The sequence below is a fragment of the Eretmochelys imbricata genome, chromosome 4 (assembly GCF_965152235.1).
Source record: "Eretmochelys imbricata isolate rEreImb1 chromosome 4, rEreImb1.hap1, whole genome shotgun sequence".
Taxonomy (NCBI): domain Eukaryota; kingdom Metazoa; phylum Chordata; order Testudines; family Cheloniidae; genus Eretmochelys; species Eretmochelys imbricata.
The window spans coordinates 57,044,430-57,057,250 of NC_135575.1; the positions used below are offsets into that span (position 1 = coordinate 57,044,430).

A 12,821-nucleotide genomic window follows, 5' to 3' on the forward strand; every position below is an offset into this window, starting at 1 on the left:
CAGATCCCCATCCCCGAACTGGGGAACTTTTTATCTTAGATACTATGGTGATAGGCAGCAGTATAAAAGCTAAGTGCCTACCACGTGAAATCAATCGCCATAACAAAGCCCTTATAGATTTAATGGAGTCATTGACTCTTCTCGCTTTTGGGGTCAAAACTGCTTGGGACAGATTAAGAGTACATAAGGGGATTAGTGTCGTGAGCATTCTTATTCATAGATTCTAAGGCCAGAAGGGACCACTGTGATCATCTAGTCCAGGGGTTCTCAAACTGGGGGGTCAGGACCCCTCAGGGGGTCGTGAGGTTATTACATGGGGGGTCATGAGCTGTCAGCCTCCACCACGAACTCCGCTTGGGCTCCAGCATTTATAATGGTGTTTAATATATAAAGAAGTGTTTTTAATTTATAAGGGGGTGGGTCTCACTCAGAGGCTTGCTATGTGAAAGGGGTCACCAGTACAATAGTTTGAGAACCACTGATCTAGTCTGATCTCCTGTGTAACACAGGCCATAGAAATCCTCCCCGCTCCCGCCAAAAATCCTTTTGAACTAAAACATAACTTTTAAAAAACATCCAGTCTTAATGCCTGTTCTTCAAAACTTGCAATGGTAAAAGAAACCCAGCAGTGAGAAAGACATGGGAAGCCTATTGGAAAGTCGAAATATACATATTAAAGTTGTTGACATACCTAGTCCAGATAATTGCTGTTCTTTCTCTATGGAAAAAAAACAAAAAAAACAACAAAGTTAATTTTGAGGGGAAAAACAGGCTCTTTGGAGGCAGGGGCCTCGCTTTCTTTTGTGCTTGTACAGCATCTAGCATGATGTGGGTGCTACCAAAACCAAATAATAACATGCAACTTCTCTGTCACAGTTAGTAAGTTCCCTTCCAGCTATTAATTACTGCGTGCTTATATTCACGCTGAGCATTTTGCTTGTATGCTGCATCCCATTTCACCTTCCCTACATCTTTCTTTTGTCTAGACTATAAGCTCTCTGGGGCAGGGACTGTTTCTCCTTACATGTTCATACAGCACTTAGTGCAATGAGGCCCCAATCCTGACAGTAGCCTTCAGCTCCACTGTAATACAAAAAACTATTAATAATAATCTGTTACTAATGAGGTAAGGTGGATCCTGACAGTGTGGGTTCAGGTGGAGAGGAGCACGAGGGTGCGGCCTGATGTCACTTCTCCTTCCTGACTTTCTTCTGGTTACTCCACTCTCTGCCTCAGGTATGGTGCAGTGAGAAGCACAGAGCAGACAGCTGGGATGGGGGAAGGAAATCCAGCAGCCATCTGCAGGGCAAGCAGAACAGCTCTAAAAGCTGCTGGAGGAGAATAATACACCTCAAAAAACCCATCTAACTCTGGCTTTGAGGCCCTACCATGACAAGAGTATAGCTCTCAAGCTTCGTGAAGCTCTGTGATTTTATGTAAATTGTTACTTAAGTTAATTTGCATAGATATACATAGTTTGCATACAGGCACAAACTTCCATACAAATTGTGGCGTTAGTGCTTGTGAAAGGCATTGGTTTGACACCAGATTTCCCTTACAAGATTCCCTCTAAAGCAGCAGGAGCAGGTTTGGGGAGGCAGCACTTTATTTCTTACATCACTCAGAAGACGGGGGAGGTCTTGTGGGGACCTCAGAAGCAGCTTTGTTGAGAGCCAAGGATAACCAAGGGATCACAGTTCATTGGAAGGATGGAGTCTGTGAGTTATTGGAGTGAAGCTGGGGGAGAGGGGGTAACTACACAGTGACATTAGCCCCATTCCCCCATATTCTGTTCTCCCATTAGGTCATTTCCCACACAGCAACTCCTACTCCTCCCGCAGCTCATATCCCCTCTGAGCTCACTTCGTATCTCCTGTCCTCAGTGGTTTCTGCTCCCCATCATTCCTGCTCCCTCTCAACAGCTCCTGCTTCCTCTCCTTAGTTCCCCTCAGTAACCCATCTGTTCCTCACAAATAGCTCCAGCTGCTTTCCATAGCTCCCCTGTCTCCTCCACCTACCCTGACAGTTGGGTACTGCTGCCTCTGCTGCTACCTCCTGCCTTCTGTGAGCCAGATTAAGGGCTAGACACAAGAGGCACAGGCTGAGGGCTCATTACTAAAATCCTGTGTTGTCTTAGAGTCTACATTTTCATTTTTAAAATTGATGATTGCAAAGAAAAGCTTGAAGATGTGACGAGAGTATAATCAATGTCTCAATGAGGTTTATAATACTGCAGTTACTTCCTCAAATCAAATCACTGAGGCATTATTGGCTCTTTGGCCAGCAAGTACACTCTGGCCAAAATTACCTTGATATAACAGAAGCTGCATCAGGCCGCAAAGAACTGCTTAGCTTAAACCTGGACTGAGCCCTGCACTTTCTGAAACTGGGGATAGCAAGATCTTTGCTGAATCTCTAAGACTGTAGTGCAGGCATTGTAAGGGCACCTTCACGGCACCTTCTTGAATGGTGATTTAAGCAGCAGGTCTTAACAGCAGTTAAGAAAAGGAGCCTTGTACCATCTCATTGCACTAGGAAGGATGAATGGGCAAAGAAAACCCTTAGTTCTTTTCTGTCTAAGCAATGTGACTTTGAGGAAGAAATCTGATTTGAGGGGGAAATTTGCAAGAGTCCATCACTGCAGGAGTGGCAGGAAGAGCAGAAAATAGTGACTTAACAGGACTAGAGTGTGCATAGTGAGGGGAGAACGGATTCAACATTGTAAGGAAATAATGAGTTAAAAAAAAACAGACCTGGCCCCAAAGGCAGGTTGACTAAATTGTTGTCCTTATGCACTATGGCCACCGTCGTCTCCCCCGTCGTGTCTGGGACGGTCGCCTCCGTGACGAGCGCCACCGTCGTCTCCCCCCTTGTGTCTGGGATGGTCGACTCCATGACGGGCGCCACCGTCGTCTCCCCCATCGTGTCTGGGACGGTCGTCTCCGTGACGGGCGCCACCGTCGTCTCCCCCCTCGTGTCTGGGACGGTCGACTCCGTGACGGGCGCCACCGTCGTCTCCCCCCTCGTGTCTGGGACGGTCGACTCCATGACGGGTGCCACCGTCGTCTCCCCCCTCGTGTCTGGGACGGTCGTCTCCGTGACGGGCGCCACCGTCGTCACCCCCGTCGTGTCTGGGACGGTCACCGCAGTGATGTTCTCTGCCACTGCCATCATAACTACTAAATTTTGTGCATTCATAATATTAAAAGAAAAAAAATTATCACTGGTGGGGCTGATAGCAGTGCCTTTTATTAACTCTATCAGACACTTTCCTTAGAAGACTCTGGTTTCAGCTGCTTATAACTTTGCCCAACTTTAATGATTCAGGCTGAGTTTTTTGGAAAGTTTCAGCTAAAGTGGTTTGCCCGTTTAAGCAACATTTTACCCCTGTGAAAAATATTCTTACATCCTTTTCTCCTACATGGGCTAGCCCCCTATGCTTTGGAGCAAAGACTTGATATTTGAATAGAGTCACACTGGTACTGGGATTGTGCCTTTTGCCCTCGCTGTGAAAATCTGCCTAAATCTGGCTAAGTTATAAACCTCTGAAAAATCTCAGTTTGCACACATTCAGCAGCGTGCACTGAATGCCCAGGGCTACAGGAACTGAGCAGGATTTGCGCTGCACTTGCTCCTCCTGCCCACTGAGAGCTGCTGTGGTGCCAGACGCCAAAACTAAGAGCAGAGAGACTGTCTGTCATTACTCAGTGCTGGCACTACTCCCCCTGCTGGCCCCCAGGAAAGGTGAAAGCTGCCTGACTCAAATCCTGAAGGGCCAGAGCTGGGCTGGGAAGAAGTCAGAACAGAAGAGCAGAGATGGGCTGTGGGAAGGGGTAGGGAATAAGATGAAGGTGGGGAGGAGACAAACTGTGGGATACATGCTAAAGGACAGGGACAGACAGAACTGCAGAAAGGCCTGTAACCACTGCAGCACACTCCCTTCCAGAACCTGGACTGCAACCCAGGATTTCCTTATGTCATCATTCCATTGCTGTCTAGCAAATAACTGCAAAACCCACTGGCAAAGTGCATGTCTGATCCCATCTACTGCCTGGTTCACATAGCAGATAGCAACCTATTACTGCTAGCAGTTATCCCATTAGTTCGTATTTTAGAGTTCTATGCTGTGGCCCTAAAGGTTACAATCCTGCTAATGACAAATAGGAGGGTCAGTATTGTTCCACATGATAGTTTTGTTGAGGTTTGTTTGTGCTTTTAAAAGTATAGGAAAGTACCTACAAAAATCTATGTTAAAAGAATGTTAAAGGTGCAAAGTCAAGCTTGTAAAAGTTAGGAAATACCAGAAGTCAGGTTGAATTCATCTTTCTTGCATGTAAGCAGCATTATACACACTTTAATCACACATTACTATTTCCACAAGACCTCTGCCTCATTCAGTGTATGCACAAGGGGGCTCCTCTTTATGAAGAACGGAAAGGGGATGAAAGAAGAGAGAAATTTAGATAAGTAGAAGGAAGGAAAAGTTAACCAGAGGGACAACAAACACTGGATTACACTGAAAGAGAGAGAGACAGAGACAGAACCCAAAATGTAATGAGGGAAAAGAAGTAGAAAAAGAATGTCATGGTAAATTATTATATTTTATTATTGAAATGGCAGTCAAATATAAATGATACTGTACAGGAAGACAAGTAAAACAATTCATATATAATGTACATCAAATACAATTTTATCTATAGCATTGTCTATAGTGAGTAATGCGATGAGAAAGATTCACCTGGCATCACTGCATGAAAAATTAAATCAATCTATGTTTGAAATAGTTAAATGTCTACCTTGGGTAAAATCCTGCTCCTAGTAAAGTCAACAGGAGTTTTGTCATTGATTATCTTCAACTGTCCCCATGTATTTTACTTATAAATATGAAAAAAATGTATTTGGCAATGTCTTCTTCCACCTTCTGCCACAACCAGCAGATCTGCATTGATAAAGGCAGAAGCACATGCTAGCCCCTTTCGAAGGCTGTAGCTGGAACCAATCTGCCTTACTGTCTCCAAGGAGCATTGTGCCCTAGTGCTGCTAGACCCAGCTATATGCTATGGTGCTTACATGACTTAGGCACCTAAAGAGGCAGATCAGTGCCTAAAGACCTTTGATCTGGACCTCTGGGCTCAGATCCCCATCCCCGAACTGGGGAACTTTTTATCTTAGATACTATGGTGATAGGCAGCAGTATAAAAGCTAAGTGCCTACCACGTGAAATCAATCGCCATAACAAAGCCCTTATAGATTTAATGGAGTCATTGACTCTTCTCGCTTTTGGGGTCAAAACTGCTTGGGACAGATTAAGAGTACATAAGGGGATTAGTGTCGTGAGCATTCTTATTCATAGATTCTAAGGCCAGAAGGGACCACTGTGATCATCTAGTCCAGGGGTTCTCAAACTGGGGGGTCAGGACCCCTCAGGGGGTCGTGAGGTTATTACATGGGGGGTCATGAGCTGTCAGCCTCCACCACGAACTCCGCTTGGGCTCCAGCATTTATAATGGTGTTTAATATATAAAGAAGTGTTTTTAATTTATAAGGGGGTGGGTCTCACTCAGAGGCTTGCTATGTGAAAGGGGTCACCAGTACAATAGTTTGAGAACCACTGATCTAGTCTGATCTCCTGTGTAACACAGGCCATAGAAATCCCCCCCCCCCGCTCCCACCAAAAATCCTTTTGAACTAAAACATAACTTTTAAAAAACATCCAGTCTTAATTTTAAAAATCGCCAGTGTTGGAGAATCCTCCACAGCCTTTGCAAAATTGTTCCAATGGTAAATTACACTCACTGCTAAAAATGTACACCTTATTTCAATCTGAATTTTTCTAGCTTCGGCTTCCAGTTATTAGATTTTATTATACCTTTGTCTGCTACACTGAAGATCCCATTAGCAAGTATTTGTTCCCCACATATGTACTTATATACTATGATCAAGCACTTTCTTATGGTGGAAAGGCTTTTTCAAAGAGCAAGCATTTACTGTATATCCTAAAGACAGACACTGGAGTTACCTGACCTCCCTGGGTAATGGCACTTCCCTACCTCACAGGAATATTGTGAGAAAAAACCAATAGATTCTGAGGTGCTCAGATACTACGGGAATAAGTGTCATACAAATACCATAGATTGATAGCTTAAACATACTGGGCTTTTTCCTTGCCTTCCTCCTCCTTTTTTCATTGTTTAGGAGTGGGCATATCCTCTGTGACTTTGTTACAATATGTTTAGTGGCATCCATGCTGAGTCTACAGATTTTAGTTTAATTTTAGACTTTAGAGTTTTTTTAATTAGTTTCTCCACTATTTTTTAAAATCCTCATTTCTAGTCTTTGATGTTACAGTGCTAGTTTCTGGTTGCATTCCTCCCCTGGAGGATATCAAATTGTTTCACTGGCTTCAGTTGTCATTTAGTTTTTGTTGTGCTGTCTTGTTTTAACATGGATTCTCTCAGACAAAACCCAGACTGAACCCAGGTGTCCCCATCTACAATTTAATTGCCTTTGCAGCTTTTGGAAGAAGCTTGTTTCCTGTGGAAATCTGTTCCAACGAATTTAACAACCAAATGCTCAAGAAACTTGCAGAAGCACTTCCCAAGTTCTTCCCAAGCCTGGGGTTGCATCCTTGACCATCTTGACCTATAGCTATTGATGGATCTATTTCTATGAACTTATCTAGTTCTTTTTTGAAGCCAGTTATACTTTTGGCCATCTCAACAACACATGGTAATGGGTTCCACAGGTTAATTGTGTGTTATGTGAAAAAGTACTTCCTCTTGTTTGTATTAAACCTGCTTATTAATTTCATCAGGTGACCCCTGGTTTTTGTATTGTGGGAAAGGGTAAATGACACTTCTCTTTTCACTTTTTCCACACCATTCATGATTTTATAGACCTCTGCCATATCCTGCGTTAGTCGTCTCTTTTCTAAGCTGAACGGCCCTAATTTTTCTAGTTTCTCCTCTTAAGCTATTCCATACTTTCAGTCATCTTTGTTGCCCTTCTCTGAACCTTTCTCAGTTCTGCTATGTCCTTTTTGAGATGGATTTATATAGTGGCGTTATATTTTCTGTCTTATTTTCTATCCCTTTCCTTTAAATGAAGACTAGATCCCTTCCTAAAAGTTATGCTATATATCCAGGAGAAGTTATGATTACTAGGTGAGGTTCTAGTCGTTAGCTCGACCTGCTAACATGTGTAAAAACAGCAAACACTTGTGTCTTCCCTAGAATTTTATCTGAAGTTAGTGAGCTCAAGTTAAGAACACATCTTTTTTCCTAATGAAAGCACAGCATTAATGCTTCCCCTGATGGTAAGCAAGCAGAGTGGAAGAGGAGGAGATGGACTTGACTGGAATAATGAAGAAGGGTGAGGAATGCTGTGGGGTCTGAAAAGCAGGATGCAGGGGCCATAGGTGGGAAGAAGAAGAGGAGCAGGTGGTCAGGAGCTGATGAGGGTAGACAGGAGGAGAGGGAATGGATCTGGAGGGGCATATATGCACCAAGAGGGAGAGGGTCAGGACTAGGGGGGTCAGATAGGAGCAGAGAGGGGAAGGGAGAAGGAGCTGGGAGGGGAGCAGATGATGAATCAGAGCTGTATAGTGAATGAAGCTGTTGTCTGTAAGACCTTGGCCTCTTGTTGCAGAATTGGGAAGGTGAATAAGGCAGGGGATTACCAGAAGAGAAAAGATGGTCTCATAGCTAAGGAATCTGAATACCACCCGAGATGATTGGATTCTATCTCTATCTTCCTATGTGATGCTGGAGAAGTCATATAAACTACATTTTTCACAGGTGGTCACTAATAGCGTGTTCCTCATTTTCTGGGTGCCCAATGTGACTCATGGGGTGTGATTTGCAGAAGTGCTGAGCACTTATGACTACAGCTGAAGTCAATGGGAGCTGTGCTTAGAACATATAAAGTGCTATCTAATGCTAAGTCTTTGAAAAATCAAGTCCTAGTTATCTCAAGCTGGGGACTCAAAATTAGAGAGAACTTGACAATTTTGGTCTTAATCGCTCAGTTCCCCGTGTGTAAACAGTAACAAGTCTCCAGGACCAGATGGTATTCACCCAAGAGTTCTGAAGAAACTCAAATGTGAAATTGCAGGACTACTAACTGTCATCTGTAACCTATCATTTAAATCAGCTTCTGTACCAAATGACTGGAGGATAGCTAATGTGATGCCAATTTTTAAAAAGGGCTCCAGAGGTGACCCTGGCAACTACAGTCCAGTAAGCCTCACTTCAGTACCGGGCAAATTGTTGAAACTATCGTAAAGAACAAAATTGTCAGACACGTAGATGAACATCATTTGTTGGGAAATAGTCAACATGGTTTTTGTAAAGGGAAATCATGCCTTACCAATCTACTAGAATTCTTTGAGGGGGTCAACAAGCCTGCAGACAAAGGAGATCCGGTGGATATAGTGTATTTAGATTTTCAGAAAGCCTTTGACAAGGTCCCTCACCAAAGGCTCTTAAGCAAAATAAGCAGTCATGGGATAAGAGGGAAGATTCTCTCATGGATTGGTAACTGGTTAAAAGATAGGAAACAAGGGGTAGGAATAAATGGTCAGTTTTCAGAATAGAGAGAGGTAAATAATGGTGTCCCCCAGGGATCTGTACTGGGCCCAGTCCTATTTAACATATTCATAAACAATCTGGAAAAAGGGGTAAACAGTGAGGTGGCAAAATTTGCAGATGATACAAAACTACTGAAGATAGTTAAGTCCCGGGTAGACTGCGAAGAATTACAAAAGGATCTCAGAAAACTGGGTTACTGGGCAACAAAATGGCAGATGAAATTTAATGTTGATAAATGCAAAGTAATGCACATTGGAAAACATAATCCTAACTATACATATACAATGATGGGGTCTAAATTAGCTATCACCACTCAGGAAAGAGATCTTGGAGTCATTGTGGATAGTTCTCTGAAATCATCCATTCAACGTGCAGCGGCAGTCAAAAAAGCAAACAGAATGTTGGGAATCATCAAGAAAGGGATAGATAATAAGATAGAAAATATCATATTGCCTCTATATAAATCCATGGCATGCCCACACCTTGAATACTGGGTGCAGATGTGGTCGCCCCATCTCAAAAAAGATATATTGGAATTGGAAAAGGTTCAGAAAAGGGCAACAAAAATTATTAGGGGTTCCATATGAGGAGAGATTAATAAGACTGGGACTTTTCATCTTGGAAAAGAGGCGACTAAGGGGGGATATGATAGAGGTCTATAAAATCATGAGTGGTATAGAGAAAGTATCATAGAATCATAGAATATCAGGGTTGGAAGGGACCCCTGAAGGTCATCTAGTCCAACCCCCTGCTCGAAGCAGGACCAATTCCCAGTTAAATCATCCCAGCCAGGGCTTTGTCAAGCCTGACCTTAAAAACTTCCAAGGAAGGAGATTCCACCACCTCCCTAGGCAACGCATTCCAGTGTTTCACCACCCTCTTAGTGAAAAAGTTTTTCCTAATATCCAATCTAAACCTCCCCCACTGCAACTTGAGACCATTACTCCTTGTTCTGTCATCTGCTACCATTGAGAACAGTCTAGAGCCATCCTCTTTGGAACCCCCTTTCAGGTAGTTGAAAGCAGCTATCAAATCCCCCCTCATTCTTCTCTTCTGCAGGCTAAACAATCCCAGCTCCCTCAGCCTCTCCTCATAAGTCATGTGTTCTAGACCCCTAATCATTTTTGTTGCCCTTCGCTGGACTCTCTCCAATTTATCCACATCCTTCTTGTAGTGTGGGGCCCAAAACTGGACACACTACTCCAGATGAGGCCTCACCAATGTCGAATAGAGGGGGACGATCACGTCCCTCGATCTGCTCGCTATGCCCCTACTTATACATCCCAAAATGCCATTGGCCTTCTTGGCAACAAGGGCACACTGCTGACTCATATCCAGCTTCTCGTCCACTGTCACCCCTAGGTCCTTTTCCGCAGAACTGCTGCCTAGCCATTCGGTCCCTAGTCTGTAGCGGTGCATTGGATTCTTCCGTCCTAAGTGCAGGACCCTGCACTTATCCTTATTGAACCTCATCAGATTTCTTTTGGCCCAATCCTCCAATTTGTCTAGGTCCTTCTGTATCCTATCCCTCCCCTCCAGCGTATCTACTACTCCTCCCAGTTTAGTATCGTCCGCAAATTTGCTGAGAGTGCAATCCACACCATCCTCCAGATCATTTATGAAGATATTGAACAAAACCGGCCCCAGGACCGACCCCTGGGGCACTCCACTTGACACCGGCTGCCAACTAGACATGGAGCCATTGATCACTACCCGTTGAGCCCGACAATCTAGCCAGCTTTCTACCCACCTTATAGTGCATTCATCCAGCCCATACTTCCTTAACTTGCTGACAAGAATACTGTGGGAGACCGTGTCAAAAGCTTTGCTAAAGTCAAGAAACAATACATCCACTGGTTTCCCTTCATCCACAGAACCAGTAATCTCATGATAAAAGTAAATAAGGAAGTGTTATTTACTCCTTCTCATAATACAAGAACAAGAGGCCACCAAATGAAATTAATAGGTAGCAGGTTTAAATCAAACACAAGAAAGTATTTTTTCACACAACGCACTGTCAACCTCTGGAACTCCTTGCCAGAGGGTGTTGTGAAGGCCAATACTGTAACGGGGTTCAAAAGGGAGCAAGGTAAATTCTTGAAGGATAGGTCCATCAATGGCTATTAGCTAGGATGGGCAGCAATGGTGTCCCTAGTCTCTGTTTGCCAGAAGCTGGGATTGGATGACAGGGCATGGATCACTTGATGAAAACCTGTCTGTTCATTCCCTTTGGGGCACCTGCCATTGGCCACAGTCAGAGGACAGGATACTGGGTTTGATGGACCTTTGGTCTGACCCCGTATGGCCGTTCTTATGTAAAATGGGGGTATTAATCTCACAGAGGTGTTGCGAAAATAAATTCATTAATGTTTGTGAAGCACTGATACTATAATGATGAGTACCACAGAAACGTCCCTAAGGAAATTCATTTTGTGCTCAGTGCAGGGTTTGGATGGTGTGCATTTAAACAATGGCCACACAATCAATGAAGACAATTAAAGGAAATATTCAGTAACTTCTCATTCACTGAATGAGGTAGGGGAAAAATAGAATGTTATCATGTAATTAAAGACTATATCACAATGCATACACATAAGGGGGCAAATTAAGCTTGTGCAGGTAACCTGAACTCTGGTATTTCCTCATTTTTGAGTGCTTGACTTTACAATTTTAATGCTCCTTTAATATAATTCTTTGGATGTAATTTAAAATATATTGATGTATATCACATATTGGCATCGCATTGATTTTAAATATTGGGGAGAGCTTTGTTACCTTTTAGCATGCTTCAGTCATGGCAATATCTCTGAATTATATGTGCAGTGCATTATTACAAACCAATGGAAAATTAAGCAACAAGATAAAACAGTGTCTGGTATCTAGCCATCATTGTGGTGATATTACAAGTTGATACTGCAAGTTAACTTAGTTTACTTCCACTTTTTCTATAGAATAAATTACATGTTTTTCCACTTTTATTGTAAACATTGCAAACATTGGAGCTATTGACAAGTATTGCCATGTTTGGGGAAATTCAGAGACCACAATCAGATTCCTGTTTTGGTGCATGTCACTCTAAAGCTAAGTACGTACTCAAAATATTTGTCACAACTTAATAATAATTTACATTCATCTAGTACTTTTCATCTGGAGAGTTACTTAAATACTGTAGTCATAGGCACTATAGAAACCTTTGAGACAGTTACAGCAGATTAGCTAGAACTTTTAAAAAGTTGGACAAACGTCATTACTCCATTTTATGATGGTGTAATTAAGGGAGAAGGTCTATGTGCCATGCTTATCACTGTGGTAGCTGAGAGATTGATTTTTCTCTTATTTACACCAGTTTAAATCTACATTGGAGTCAGTGGAGTTAAACTGGTGTAAGGCAGTTGATAATCAGGCCCAGACAGACAGTTTAAATGACTTGTCCAAGGCAACAAAGTCATTCAGTGGCAGAAGTTCAGAACGCAACTCTGCCAGTGACAGAATGAAATAACAAATATACATTTTTTTATAAAATCGTGGGCTCATTTAGGTTTACTTCTCAATATTCTGACATCAAAATTACTACTAGAGTGTAGCCAAGGTGTTATTTCCATGAATAAGGTTAGGTAACATACTTTTCACCTCTACTGGGGAAAATGTACAAGAAAAACAACATGGAAGTGTTTTCTAGAAGGAAAAATTCCTATTGGATAATACATTAGAGTCTTTTTGTGGTGCTGGGGTTTTCCATAAATCTTGTCAATGTGTCCATTTTAGTGTCACCCTCCAAAACCAGAAGCATTGACTCCAGTGTGGGAATCTGACAGAGGGTAGTGATTCCAATTAATGCACTCAACTTCTGAGATAAAGAGACTGATGAAATATACATGGGCCACAGAAGACAGTTTAGTTTATTTCTCACCCATTTGGTGGAATAGAGAACAATTATGTTAGTATTCGTACAATATAATTAGGAAACATTGGTTAATGTACAACACCCAAATCTTTCTGCACTATTTAAATGTACTATTACATTCAGAACTGTCCTCCTTTGTCAATAAGTACGTCATGACAAAAACAAAACAAAAAGCCCCAAACCCATTAATATGACTTTTTAATGGATACCAGTGTGATGGAAGGGAATGAACTTTGTAAATTGCTGCAACATTATGTGGATGCATCTTAAAAATATTTAAGTCATGATATTAAAACCAAACCAAACCATGCTTTATGGTAATGAGTGAA

General features: G+C 42.4%; 1 protein-coding gene across 11 annotated transcripts in view; it reads right to left on the reverse strand.

Moving 5' to 3' along the window:
- LOC144264047 (uncharacterized) overlaps positions 1 to 12,821 on the reverse strand; it is a 34,272-nt gene that overhangs the window by 19,364 nt on the left and 2,087 nt on the right. For 10 of the 11 annotated variants that reach the window (XM_077815311.1, XM_077815313.1, XM_077815310.1 and 7 more), the window contains exons 2-3: positions 2,754 to 3,179; positions 692 to 718 (exon numbers count right to left, since the gene is read on the reverse strand). In XM_077815311.1, the coding sequence (XP_077671437.1) occupies positions 692 to 718; positions 2,754 to 3,179 (453 nt within the window). The remainder of the gene's footprint in view (positions 1 to 691; positions 719 to 2,753; positions 3,180 to 12,821) is intronic. The other variant, XM_077815303.1, reaches the window with a different exon arrangement.